Raw genomic sequence first — 13,274 nt, 5'->3', positions numbered from 1 at the left:
ATACATTATGTCACTGTGGCATCGCTCTGATAGCTACGAAAGCATTAACAACTTACTCTTCTATGAAATCAAACCATTTTTTATAATACAATGTAATACAAGGCAAATATCCACCAACAGTCTAGACTACACTGAGGACAGAGTGGGTGAATGTGTGAGTGTGTGAAATTAGAGGGAAGGGAGAGATGGATAGGGAGCCTGACAAATAAGAGAAGAGGAAAGAGGTAAACAGAGAAAAGGATGAGGAAGGAGGATAAAGCATGATATAAAACACATTGTTATCTTTATCTACCATGGAAAAGGTTAAGGCACATGATAGCTACAACATTTGCTACTGATAGTTACTTTATTTTGAAGAGTTTGAATCAGTGATGTCTACACAGGTAGGTCTTGCCCCTTTTGATTCAATTTCTGCCCCATTTTCTTGCATTTCTTTCACAGCACAGTTAGCATCTTCTTTAGTAAATGTACAATTAGACGTACATCCACAAACAAGCTCCTGGACTACTTTCATATGTATATAAATACAACACCAGATCCTTTGGTTGTGTACTGCAAAATGCAGTCAGGAATAGACAGTCAGAGATGAATAATCCAATGAAAAGCACATAGTTCTGAGGACGTATGTCGACATGGAGGACGTTAACATGGGCCTATTATTACGTTACTTTTCTCTGAAATCAAAAGTTTAATAATACATGTACTTTTTAATCTTTATTTTATCACATAAGTCTTTGTAAACACAGTGTAAAATATGCAAGCTTTATAAATCACACCACAAAGAAAATCAGACGCAGGCACATGCCATTCGCCTATAGCTGACGCATGAGTTAAGCTGTCCTGTAGTGGAGGTCCCCCCGCACTAGTCCCAGAATTGGGAGAGAGCGAGAAGAGGTTCATACTGGAGTGTCCACTTGGAGATGGAGATAAAATAATCACAACACCACTACTAAATCTTTACCCACGTGCAGTTTAGCTTTTCTTTTGTCCCTTTAAAAGACAATGGCGTAATCATCTACTACATTTCAACTGCCTCTAGAGGAGAGAACAAAAAATATAATAATCAAAACAGACTTTGTACAATATGACGCAAATCCTGCCTTGAACCACATGAAACTGCTCTCCTCTCTGTCCTCTCCAGATGTGAATTACTTGAATATTCAATTACACCACAAAAACGGGCACAAAGAATATAATATAAACATCTGTACATTGTTTCATGCTTGTTTCAAATAGTTCTTTAGAGATGCATTAGCAAAATCAAAGCACGTTTTTAGGTTATCAATGACTATTTAATTGCAGTGTGAAATGAAATGGAATTCTAGCACTGCTGTCTATCCCTGCTGCTGCATCCACCCATCCATCCATCCATCCATCTTTCTTCTCTTGAGTGACCCCTGCTGAACTATCCACTTCCCCTCTCTCTTTCTCCCCCTCTCTCTTTCTCCCCCTCTCTCTTTCTCCTAGAAATATTTGGAGACCAGTTCATCACGCCTTTAAAAAGAAAGCTGAAGATAAATGTCTTCTTTTTTCAATCTTGACAGTACAAAATATAAATATGTAATTAACATGACTCTACAGATTTGATACACACCTAAATGATGTAGTTATTTCTGTTTACAAACATGTTGATCCTTTATCCAATGAATGTGCTTCCCAAACGACCTGTTATGAGTACACAATTAAGTTTGTATTGTTTTTTTCTGTAGTATCTTATTATTTTTTTTGCTTTTCTTTGACCCTAATATACATTTATAAAACCAACAAAAATATAAAACGCTTTTAGGTTCTACCCTTTGACAACAGGAGCATGTACACTGAGCAAAAATATAAATACAACATGTAAAGTGCTGGTCCCATGTTTCATGAGATGAAATAAAAGATCACAGAAATGTTCCATAGGCACAAAAATATTATTTATCTAAATTTTTTTTGCACAAATTTGTTTACATCCCTGTTAATGAGCATTTTATCCTTTGTCAAGATAATTGTCATGCTGACTGCAGGAATGTCCACCAGAGCCATTTCAAGATAATTTAATGAGAATTTGGCAGTACGTCCAACCGGCCTCACAACCGCAGACCACGTGGGGGGGGGGGTTGATGAGGAGTATTTCTGTCTGTAATAAAGCGCTTTTGTGGGGAAAAACTCATTCTGATTGGCTGGGCCTGGCTCTACAGTTGGTGGACCTGGCTCCCAAGTGGGTGGGCCTATGCCCTCCCAGGCCCACCCATGGCTGCACCCCTGCCCAGTCATGTGAAGTCCATAGATTAGGGCCTAATGACTTTATTTCAAATGACTGATTTCCTTATCTGAACTGTAACTCTTTGAAATTGTTGAATGTTTCATTTATATTTTTGTTCAGTATACTTCACATAATCCTCTCCCTTCCTTCATAAACACAATCCATTTATAAACTAAATGTCTTATATCCTCTTCAACTTTATTACATATCAATGGCAAACAGCAACCAACCGAGTAATTCATATATCTTCAGCAAACAACCACGTCTGTATCGATTCAGAAAATATATGTTCATTTTGTTTTACTCAACAGCTATAAGTAACCCAACCAAATGTACATGTAATTTAACTTCCCTAACTCCAACAAACACTTGCAGGTGTGTGAAATTCTTGTCGGTTTATGAACTGAATCAGCACCCAGTCAGTCCCCTATGTGTTGCACAGCAATGATCCCAGTGCACTTAAAGAAACACAGTGAACCATTGTATGCCAAATGTGTTTATGAGAGCCATCGCGTAGTCCCCTGTAGCTCAGTTGGTAGAGTATGGCGCTTGCAACGCCAGGGTTGTGGGTTCGTTTCCCATGGGGGGCCAGTATGAAAATGTATGCACTCACTAACTGTAAGTCGCTCTGGATAAGAGCGTCTGCTAAATGACTAAAATGTAATGTAAATGTAAAAGCGTCTGTGTGGAGTCTGCTACAGCTCCTTTAAGTGCCCCTCGAGCCCAACTTCAAACCACACCAACATTCATCTGCCATCTACCACACCAGTCCATACTTCTTCAATCCGGAAAACCCAAACTAAAATGTAAAAGAAAGACCAGCAAAAGAAAAAAATATTGCAAATAAAAACAATTTACAGTGCCTCGAGGAAAGACAAACCAACAAAAATAAAATGGAAACAAAAAACCAAACTGTTACATGGAAAAACAATTAGAGGCAAACTTCATTTTGCCATGAAAATTAAATAAAGTTCATTTTCTCTCTTTCCCTTTCCCTCCACCTTTCCAACACACTGCCTTTCCTCCCAACAAACATCACCTTCTTTCTTGCCTCACACCACCAGCAGCCATCCTTACAGTAACCAAAGAGATAGAGCTCTAGAATCCTTGCATCTCTAGGAGGATAACTGCCTCCATTCTTCCATCCTGACACCAGAACTGCTCCAGTCAGAGTCCTCATGTTAGTGTACACTACGTCTGTCCATCCAGTGGGAATGTAGATATGAGAAGTAGTAGAAGTAGTCGTTTTTTGATTTTCTTATCTATACATAATTTCATTTGCTGATTCAAAAGCATGAAACATTGGCTGTTGCATGATCATTTTTGTTTTGTTTTTTTCCTCTTTCTTTTACAAAGTCTATCTGCTGATGAGTCAACATCAAAGTAAGCTCCATGTGTAATGGCAGTGATGACATGGGAGATCCTCATCTAGTTGATGTTGCGCGGTTGTTATTTAAGCCTAGAACACAGAAAAACAGAGAGGGGGGGAGGGGGGGGACAGGTGATTATGTCAGATCTGAACTCCTACGCATCCCAAAAGGCACCCTACTTAGTGCACTACTTTTGATCAGAGCCAAATGGACCTTGGTCAATAATAGGGCACTATAAAAGGAATAGGGTACCATGGGACGCAGGCCAGGTGTTTTAAGCAGTTGAATAATTAAGCTTTTACAGTAAGTCAGAGGGCACAGTGACTAAGTGGTATTACAGTAATTCCTTCAAAATCACAATACTAAAATACATAAAGCAATATTCCTACATGCTTGAGAGATGTCAAATCCAATGTAAAATGGAGACAAAAGACAGATATGTTTTGATGACAGGGATGACATGTTTGAATGGCAGCTGTAAAAAGCCAGCTTGGTTAATACACAAATGAAGTGTTGACAAGCTGAATGCACCGAGCTGTCTGTTTAAACTACTAGCACACAGCTCTGACACCCATGCATACCCCACAAAACATGCCACCAGAGGTCTCTTCACAATCTCCAAGTCCAGAACAGACTATGGGAGGCATACATTATTACATAGAGCCATGACTACATGGAACTCTATTCCACATCAGGTAAGTGATGCAAGCAGTAGAATCAGATTTAAAAAACAGATAAAAATGCACCTTATGGAACAGCGGGGACTGTGAAGAGACACACAGGGCCAGACACACATACGCACACAAACGTTAGCACACGCACTCTACATTGTCATATTGTTTTATGGTGGTATTATACATTTTGTATTGTAGATATGTAGTGGTGTAATAATGTTATATGATGTACTGTTTTATATTTTGTTTTATGGGTGATGTAAATGCCTTAATGTATTTGGACTCCAGCAAGAGTAGCTGCTGCCTTGGCAGCAACTAATGGGGATCCCAGTAAATACAAATACAAAAATGAAGAAGGCCTTTCGTATGATTAAGCTGTCTTACATGATGGACTCAATGTCCATTTTAAGCATGTCATTGTTAGATTAGATATGTTTTTTTTTGTTCATTAGCATTGACTTGACAAAATATTTTATTAAACAGAATTAAATAAACAATTGTTTTCAATTCTGTGCTGATAATCATAGGGGTCATATTTCAATTTGCTTTTCAGACATGAGGAGTCAATCAAAGCTGTATTGTTGATCCCTTACATTTCACCTAGGAGGATGAGAGCAATGAGAGAATATTGAGACTAACAGCAATGAAGACAGACAGCCCTTTGCCTCCATAGAGCTGTTGATGATCAGCCACCTACCACAGCTTCTCACCCAGAGCAGACACACTCAGTGATTAGTGATGGGACTTGAGGACAGATATGAGTGAGTGATGTGAGGATCCTGTATAATGAGCTGTAATGAAGCTAACCCAGAGCAGCTAGCCTAGCACATACTGTCACAGAGCCAAAGGACCTCTCAGTAGCTAGCCATGCCTAGCCTAGCACAGACGGTCTACACATAGCCGAGCCAGAGGAGCTGGTGTGTGTTCATGAATGTAGATAGGGAGAGGATAGAGGATACACCATGTTCTTCCTACAGCTATTCATTAGAGCTGTGTGTGTGTGATCCATATAAAGTCTATAGAGTTATTCCCTTTCATCATTTAGAACAAACATCATTTCATGTGAAATAGTCAAGGGAAATGTGCATATTTCAACAGATGGATTTGCATCAAACAGGTGCTTCAGAACTGTGAAAATTAGGTTTGGTGTCATAAGCCAACTACTCTGGGTCAACCACAGTCCAAGCATAAACAAACATACAAACAAACCAGAAGTGACGTGTGTGAGGGTTAAAACAGAGTGAGGTTGTGAGGGTTAAAACAGAGTGAGGTTGTGAGGGTTAAAACAGGGTGAGGTTGTAGAGCAAACAAAAAAAGGAGACTAACAATCCAAAAAGTGGAAAACAAATGTTTGTAAGACCTACCATGCATGCATTTAGACCCAGGAGTCAACAGGCTGAGGTTTAACGTCACAAGCATCCACCAGATTGACTGCAGGCCTGTTACTCCTGACATAGTGTTTCATATTTGTGTCATTCTGCAGCAACGGGAGAAGGGGTTAACAGCAAAACAAAGAGGTCAATAAATATAGTCTATACAGAGGAGTGGAAAGCCAGGGTTAGTTCCTTAGCATAAAGGAAGCTTTTAGAGTCCGAAAAAAAGCGATTATAAACAAGAAACCAAATTACGCATGCAAACAAAAACAGAGGGGGCAAAGTAGTTCAAACAGCAGGTGCATTTTGGGTAGCAGCCTTCTGGAGGTGTAGAAAGCAGGGTTGAACAGTTTTGGTTTCTGTGCTTAAGTAAATTCAAAACACAAGGGGGGGGTGGGGACTGTAGGCATCAGAGGACATATCTGCCATCTCCAGTCCTGTCTGACAGCTAATTTGCTTCAGGAGGTTTTGCAGGACTTAGAAGCATACTGTATGTTGACAAGCATTTGTGTCTCCAGGCTGCATAGCTTCCATTTACACACTGTAAGCACTTATTTGTGTCATCTTCAGAATACAGCTGCGGTCGGATAACCGTGTTAGTTTAAGTTCAGAGTTGGGTAGGTTACTTTCTAAATGTAATCCATTACAGTTACTAGTTACCTGTCCAAAATTGTAATCAGTAACGTAATTTTTGGATTACCCAAATTTAGTAACATAATCTGATTACATTCAGTTACTTTTAGATTACTTTCCCTTTAAAATGCATTAGAAGAAGACAAAAGGATCCATCAAATGCATTTGGTGGGTCATCATAGTGGTCTCTGACTTGTCAGACTCGCTCAGGTGGATCAAACTTACATTTGAGCCTTTTTTCAATGCTGAATTCAAATGTCATTGAGAAAACAGAAAGGTATCTCAACCAAAAAAATTCTGCAAACATCCATTCAAAATGTACAAGTAATCCAATAAGTAATCATCTAGTTTTTCTAAAGTATCTAATCTGATTACAATATGTTGGCTGGTAATGTAACAGATTACAGTTAAGAGGTTTTTTGTAACCACATTACATGTAACTGATTACATGTAATCAGTTATTGCCCAACCCTGTTTAAGTCCTATAATTATAATAATCTCAAGAAGCAACTGGGGGGACTATAGAGGAGGACAGCAAAATGTGTAAACATCTCTTTTCCCATTCTACCTCATGATACTAGTCTGAACTCATGGTAACTCTATTCATTAAGTCTAGTTCTCTTCGCATGTTTGACCCATCGAACCACCTATACACTATCAGATAATCCTGTGATAGGAAACACATGACTGGACTAGCACTGAACCACTTGCTATGCAGGCTTGTGTGTATGAGAACAAGTCTCTCTCTCTCTCTCTCTCTCTCTCTCTCTCACACACACACACGCACACACACACAACCAGTCCCACATGAATTGCTTACACTCAATTATCTGCTGCTTTGCTTTCAGATCTGCAGCCAGTAACTCGGACTGCTAGATGAGTGGCACCCGGCTCGACAGACAACAACATCAACTGCTGCTTAACTCCTTCCTTAGAAAGGGCCTAGCATAGACAAATGGGCAAGGGCACTAAGAGAGACGGGTTTAGGCTATCTTAACAGAAACGGCGCATCATGACTTGTGTGCTTTAACAGCCTGATCAACTAGTTAGTGCAGCTGTAGGGGAGCTGTAACGGGTGGGTCTAGACCAGACTTACCTTTAATGGCTCCCGTTCTGTCAGATCCACTGATCCGTCTCCACTACTCTTGTACTTGCAGTCCTTGTCTCTCTGGTCGATGGTGGTGTAGCCATCTAATATGCGAGAGAGAGAGATAGATAGAGAGAGGATCACAAAAGGATATCACTGTTAAATGCATGGATGGAAACTACAGTAGCCTAGCTGCATGCAGCCTTCCAGGACTGGAGTGGTGCACATCTGATGTAGAGGAAGAACTCATTAGTTAGAGTGGAAACAAGACAATTGTTTACATATTCATTGAAAAGAGTAGCACTGAGGAGAACATTTACGTTTTTCAGGGTTTGAACACAGTCATTAGAGAATTGCCCACACTTCCTGTTACCATCTGTTCTACTGAATTAATGCCCATTCTTATACCAACATCTTGTTAAGAGAGGGGTCTTGCAAACAGCATCATAAGTAAAACACTACCTCACTGCATTGTCCACTGTTATAGCATCATAATAATTAATATCTTTGTTCATTTCAAATATTGCAAAAAATTGCCCTACAAACTTTTTTAGAATTTCAATTTTGGCATTGGTGTTCTTGGGGTTCTAGAACTGTCAGTAGTCCCTAGAGATAAGAACATTCCATCTGAGACTAGTAGTGTTCCTCGTCGGCGATTGAGGTCATGCAAACTCGGTCTTACCTGGACCAAGCTCGTCCATAGGTATCATATCACCACTTCCATTTTTCTTGTTGCCTGAAAAGCATTTATATGCTGTTTTTATCATGAGCACCACACACACAATTTGTTTGATTCACGAGCCAATGTTGCTTTCAGGCCAATGGTCCTCAGTCACTGTCTGCTGATACACTTAACCAGTAATGCAGGCAGGCTGAGAATGGGTGTGAATGACAACCGTACCTCGTGTGTATGCATGGTTGCAGTCACAAGGCCAGAAACAAGAAGAGAAGAAAATGCTGTCATGCCCTCGAATCCTCTGTCAATGCGATGTTCAGTGTTTTAGGCTGCTTCAGTACCTCCCTCTATGTCAGGGTTGGGCAATAATTTTGGCTCGAGGGCCATATAGGTATTTCCGATTTTTTGTTCATCAAAAGCAATTTGAGGGCCAGAATAAATGACAGTTATTTGAAAAAATATTAGGTCCATTATAATTTATACATATTTTGATCTAGTTTTAGACTTTCAAGAGTGGCCTGGAGTGTTTTTAACCCCCCCCAAAAAATAAATAATATAAACTCAGCAAAAAAAAGAAACGTCCTCTCACTGTCAAGTGCGTTTATTTTCAGCAAATTTGTATGAACATAACAAGATTCAACAACTGAGACATAAACTGAACAAGTTCCACAGACATGTGACTAACATAAATTGAATAATGTGTCCCTGAACAAAGGGGGGGTCAAAATCAAAAGTAACAGTCAGTATCTGGTGTGGCCACCAGCTGCATTAAGTACTGCAGTGCATCTCCTCCTCATGGACTGCACCAGATTTGCCAGTTCTTGCTGTGAGATGTTACCCCACTCTTCCACCAAGGCACCTGCAAGTTCCCAGACATTTCTGGGGGGGAATGGCCCTAGACCTCACCCTCCGATCCAACAGGTCCCAGACGTGCTCAATGGGATTGAGATCCGGGCTCTTCGCTGGCCATGGCAGAACACTGACATTCCTGTCTTGCAGGAAATCATGCACAGAACGAGCAGTATGGCTGGTGGCATTGTCATGCTGGAGGGTCATGTCAGGATGAGCCTCGAGGAAGGGTACCACATGAGGGAGGAGGATGTCTTCCCTGTAACGCACAGCGTTGAGATTGCCTGCAATGACAACAAGCTCAGTCCGATGATGTTGTGACACACCACCCCAGACCATGACAGACCCTCCACCTCCAAATCGATCCCGCTCCAGAGTATAGGCCTTGGTGTAACGCTCATTCCTTCAACAATAAACGCAAATCCGACCATCACCCCTGATGAGACAAAACCGCGACTCATCAGTGAAGAGCACTTTTTGCCAGTCCTGTCTGGTCCAGCGACGGTGGGTTTGTGCGCATAGGCGACATTGTTGCCAGTGATGTCTGGTGAGGACCTGCCTTACAACAGGCCTACAAGCCCTCAGTCCAGCCTCTCTCAGCCTATTGCGGACAGTCTGAGCAATGATGGAGGATTTGTGCGTTCCTGGTGTAACTCGGGCAGTTGTTGTTGCCATCCTTTACCTGTCCCGCAGGTGTGATGTTCGGATGTACCGATCCTATGCAGGTGTTGTTACACGTGGTCTGCCACTGCGAGGACGATCAGCTGTCCGTCCTGTCTCCCTGTAGCGCTGTCTTAGGCGTCTCACAGTACGGACATTGCAATTTATTGCCCTGGCCACATCTGCAGTCCTCATGCCTCCTTGCAGCATGCCTAAGGCACGTTCACGCAGATGAGCAGGGACCCTGGGCATCTTTCTTTTGGTGTTTTTCTGAGTCAGTAGAAAGGCTTACTGTCCTAAGTTTTCATAACTGTGACCTTAATTGCCTACTCTCTGTAAGCTGTTAGTGTCTTAATGACCGTTCCACAGGTGCATGTTCATTAATTGTTTATGGTTCATTGAACAAGCATGGGAAACAGTGTTTAAACCCTTTACAATGAAGATCTGTGAAGTTATTTGAATTTTTACGAATTATCTTTGAAAGACAGGGTCCTGAAAAAGGGACGTTTCTTTTTTTGCTGAGTTTATATATATATGACCCCTGCTCTATGTAACTTCATATCCTACTCTACATGCTTGGATTTGCATTCAGAACACACTATTTGATTAGATAAATCTACCCATGATGCATCATTCTCCAGACCACACCATCCCAATTGTACTGACTATAGCACATGAAGATCACCAAACACTGCAGCAGAACAATGGGGGCAGTGCGTATATGGCTATGAGTGAGAACACACAAAACAAAGTCCAGATAGAGCCATCCTCCTCAGCACTCATTCTAATCAAGGCTTCTGATACAGTCACACACCGTCACAACAGCAGTTTCCTCCATAGATACAGAGCAATTATATTATCTATGGTTTCCTCACTTAGTTCACCACAGTAGGCCAGGCCCGGAGGATCCCCAGTCTCGCCTGCCATCACAGACTGACCTTGGTTCTTCTCCATCAGGGGTAGGGTAGTGTCGTCGTAGCCTGGCTTGCCATTCTTGGCTGCTTTAGGTGCGCCGGTCGCTGTAGGCTGAGAGGGGGAGAGAGTAGGGACATTTTTCTTTTTTTGTCATTTAGCAGACGCTCTTATCCAGAGCGACTCACATGAGCAATTAGGGTTAAGTGCCTTGCTCAAGGGCACATCGGCAGATTTTTCACCTAGTCGGCTTGGGGATTAGAACCAGCGACCTTTCGGGTACTGGCACAACGCTCTTAACCACTAAGCTACCTGCCGCCGTACTTATTGTACATGTGTGTGTATGTGAACGTGTCTGTGTGCATGCGTGTGTGTGCGTGTTCTTCTACACAGCCGTGTACCTGGAAGTGGCTCTTGTTCCATCCTTCCTTGGTCAGGGCGTTTCTCAGGTCCTTGTAGCTCCACACCGTCTGCAGCACGTGGGAGGCAGCCTTGTTCTCACGTGGTGATTGGCTGAGCGAGACAGGGAGAGAACCAGGTTCGTATTCATTAGTGCAGACCGTAGCAAAACATTTTGCAATGGAAAACGTTTTGCAACAAAAATGTTTCTTATTGGACAAGTTCCGGTAGTCTAGTGAATACAACCCAGAACGTTGGGCCCAACCACTGCCAGCAGCTAGTGGAGGCTGGAGCCGAATGCAATCAATCTCACATTCAAAGCCATCATCCATCTTATTTCCACTGATGGCCCCAAGAGCTTGCTTTTAATTCAGACCCCAATGGCCGCACACATTTTCTTTCATTCAATTAACTAACTACTCCTTAGCTCTTCTGTTAATTACATGGGGGGGAGGTTCTCCATCACTTCACAGACAATCTCATGGGTTTAGGGAAAACACATTTATTTGGTATTGTTGGAGACTATTTGACATGAGCCCGTTTTAGTCCATTTATAATTGTATAATTAGCCTAGCAGTAGTAATTATCACATTATGGGTTAGATGGAATAATCTATGTCCATTGTATTTGGGCAGAGGGAAAATACAAAGGGGGCCTGTGTCTGAGTGCAAGAATGCTTCCATAAGGGTTGAATAGGAGCCATGTGTCTGGAGTTAGAGCTGGTAGATCATAATTACTGTTCTATAACACTGTCTTATATCTTTACTGTTTTATATCACTATATACTCTTAGTATTAATATATCGCTTTTATATATTCTTAAAGATTGAATGTAGTGTTAGGTTTAAGATTTGTGTGTATGAAAATGAGTATTATTTAGTGGACTGCAGTAGACTATAGGAATGTGTACTCCCAATAACTCAAGGCCTCTCCTGACTGATAAGAAGTCCTGTGAAAGGCATGGAGGGACACGAAGGTTCTGGACTCAGGCTGGGCCACGATAACACCAACATGAGGAACAGACTCAGTTCCTGCCCAGCAACAGAGACTGATTGTTCATCCTAGATATAGGAGGGCCTAGTCGGAAGGTATAAATATATGTGCGTGTGTGACTTGTATGGTGTGCTATGCAGCTGCAACACCCAGTGTGGTAAATACATCTAGTTTGAGCTTCCTTTGGTGTCTGATTGGATTTGTACCAGAACTTAGAACCTAAAGGTATTCAATAAAGTACAGGTATAAAATTCCCATTGGAAACTCATCTTAATTAAATCATCAATAGGTTGTAGAAGGAGACATCAAAACAGCTCATCTCTGGCTGTCCTCTCTCGCTGACTTGATCAAGTAGATCAGATCACTCAATGGAAAATGAGGACAGTGATATGAAATAATGTGAAAACTGGGAAATCATTCAAACATCTCTTGAATTCCTATTCATAGTACTTAGTATTCAGGTGAAGTGGACTATAGCAGGTTTCCTGGAAACCAGACACTACACGATACGGGCTTATCTATTCAATCTAAGTAATGTTCTACAGATCGAAATGATATGACAAGGAATCCAGCTTATAGCACTTAATATTATTAAAAGCCCATTAATGCCCATGCTAGAGAGGACATGAAAAGGCACGGGGTCATTACATTGTATATGGCCAGCAGCAGACAATCCTGGTCCTTGAGTGATTGCAGAATATACTGTATATCATGGATATTATTAATGGCACTATATTATTCATTGCATTTAAAGTCAAAATAATTTAAAAGTAAGGAACTTTCTCTCATGGGGAGGGAGGCCAGTGTCACATGTAGTCATTAATGTACATACTGTACTAATGTGGAACCCATTCAATTGTTTGACTGCATTATGCTCTGTTGTACTGTGCTGTACTGTGTTGTAAATCAAATCTAGTCAAAGTTTATTGGTTGTGTACACCTGCAAATCTGTGTACGCAACCAATCAACTTTGATTTGATTAGCAAGTGCAGTGAAATGCTTATGTTACTAGCTCCAACAGTGCAGTAGAATGTCTAGCAAATACAATACAAATACACCTTTTTTTTTTTTTTTTTATCAAGAAATGTATTGTATTGGGCTGTACTGAGATGAGCTGTACTGTGCCATCATCCTACCTCGTCTTGTTGATGGCCACCAGTTTCTCGATGGCCTGGGCCTGGATGAGAGAGCGTGCGTTCTCGGAGCTGTCCGTCACAATCTCGTGGATGGTGTTGAGGATGGCCACCACTGTGTCTTCCTCCAGGTTCTTGGCTGGCCGCTGCTGACCACTGGGCAGGTTACTCACCAGGTCCCTCATGGCATAGCTCCCTACAGGGCAGGGGGCAGGGGTCAAATGGCAGGGTGCAGAGGGCACCGTCAGATGGCAGTAGAGAGGTAACAGGT

The 13,274-nt window shown here is 41.6% G+C and overlaps 1 protein-coding gene across 3 annotated transcripts in view; it reads right to left on the bottom strand.

The window, feature by feature from the left end:
- Positions 1 to 2,848: 2,848 nt before the first annotated feature.
- The window catches only part of LOC121585013 (armadillo repeat protein deleted in velo-cardio-facial syndrome homolog), a 279,542-nt gene continuing 269,116 nt past the window's right edge, over positions 2,849 to 13,274 (bottom strand). For 2 of the 3 annotated variants that reach the window (XM_041901322.2, XM_041901323.2), the window contains 7 exons: positions 13,007 to 13,199; positions 10,881 to 10,992; positions 10,443 to 10,593; positions 8,065 to 8,118; positions 7,392 to 7,486; positions 5,654 to 5,766; positions 2,849 to 3,704 (listed from right to left, as the gene is read on the bottom strand). In XM_041901322.2, coding sequence (XP_041757256.1) covers positions 5,665 to 5,766; positions 7,392 to 7,486; positions 8,065 to 8,118; positions 10,443 to 10,593; positions 10,881 to 10,992; positions 13,007 to 13,199 — 707 coding nt within the window. In that variant the 3' untranslated portion in view covers positions 2,849 to 3,704; positions 5,654 to 5,664. The remainder of the gene's footprint in view (positions 3,705 to 5,653; positions 5,767 to 7,391; positions 7,487 to 8,064; positions 8,119 to 10,442; positions 10,594 to 10,880; positions 10,993 to 13,006; positions 13,200 to 13,274) is intronic. The other variant, XM_041901324.2, reaches the window with a different exon arrangement.

The sequence above is a fragment of the Coregonus clupeaformis genome, chromosome 16 (assembly GCF_020615455.1).
Source record: "Coregonus clupeaformis isolate EN_2021a chromosome 16, ASM2061545v1, whole genome shotgun sequence".
In the NCBI taxonomy this organism is placed as follows: Eukaryota; Metazoa; Chordata; class Actinopteri; order Salmoniformes; family Salmonidae; genus Coregonus; species Coregonus clupeaformis.
Note: the sequence above shows the minus strand (reverse complement) of the source record. Positions and strands in the feature narration are given on the sequence as shown.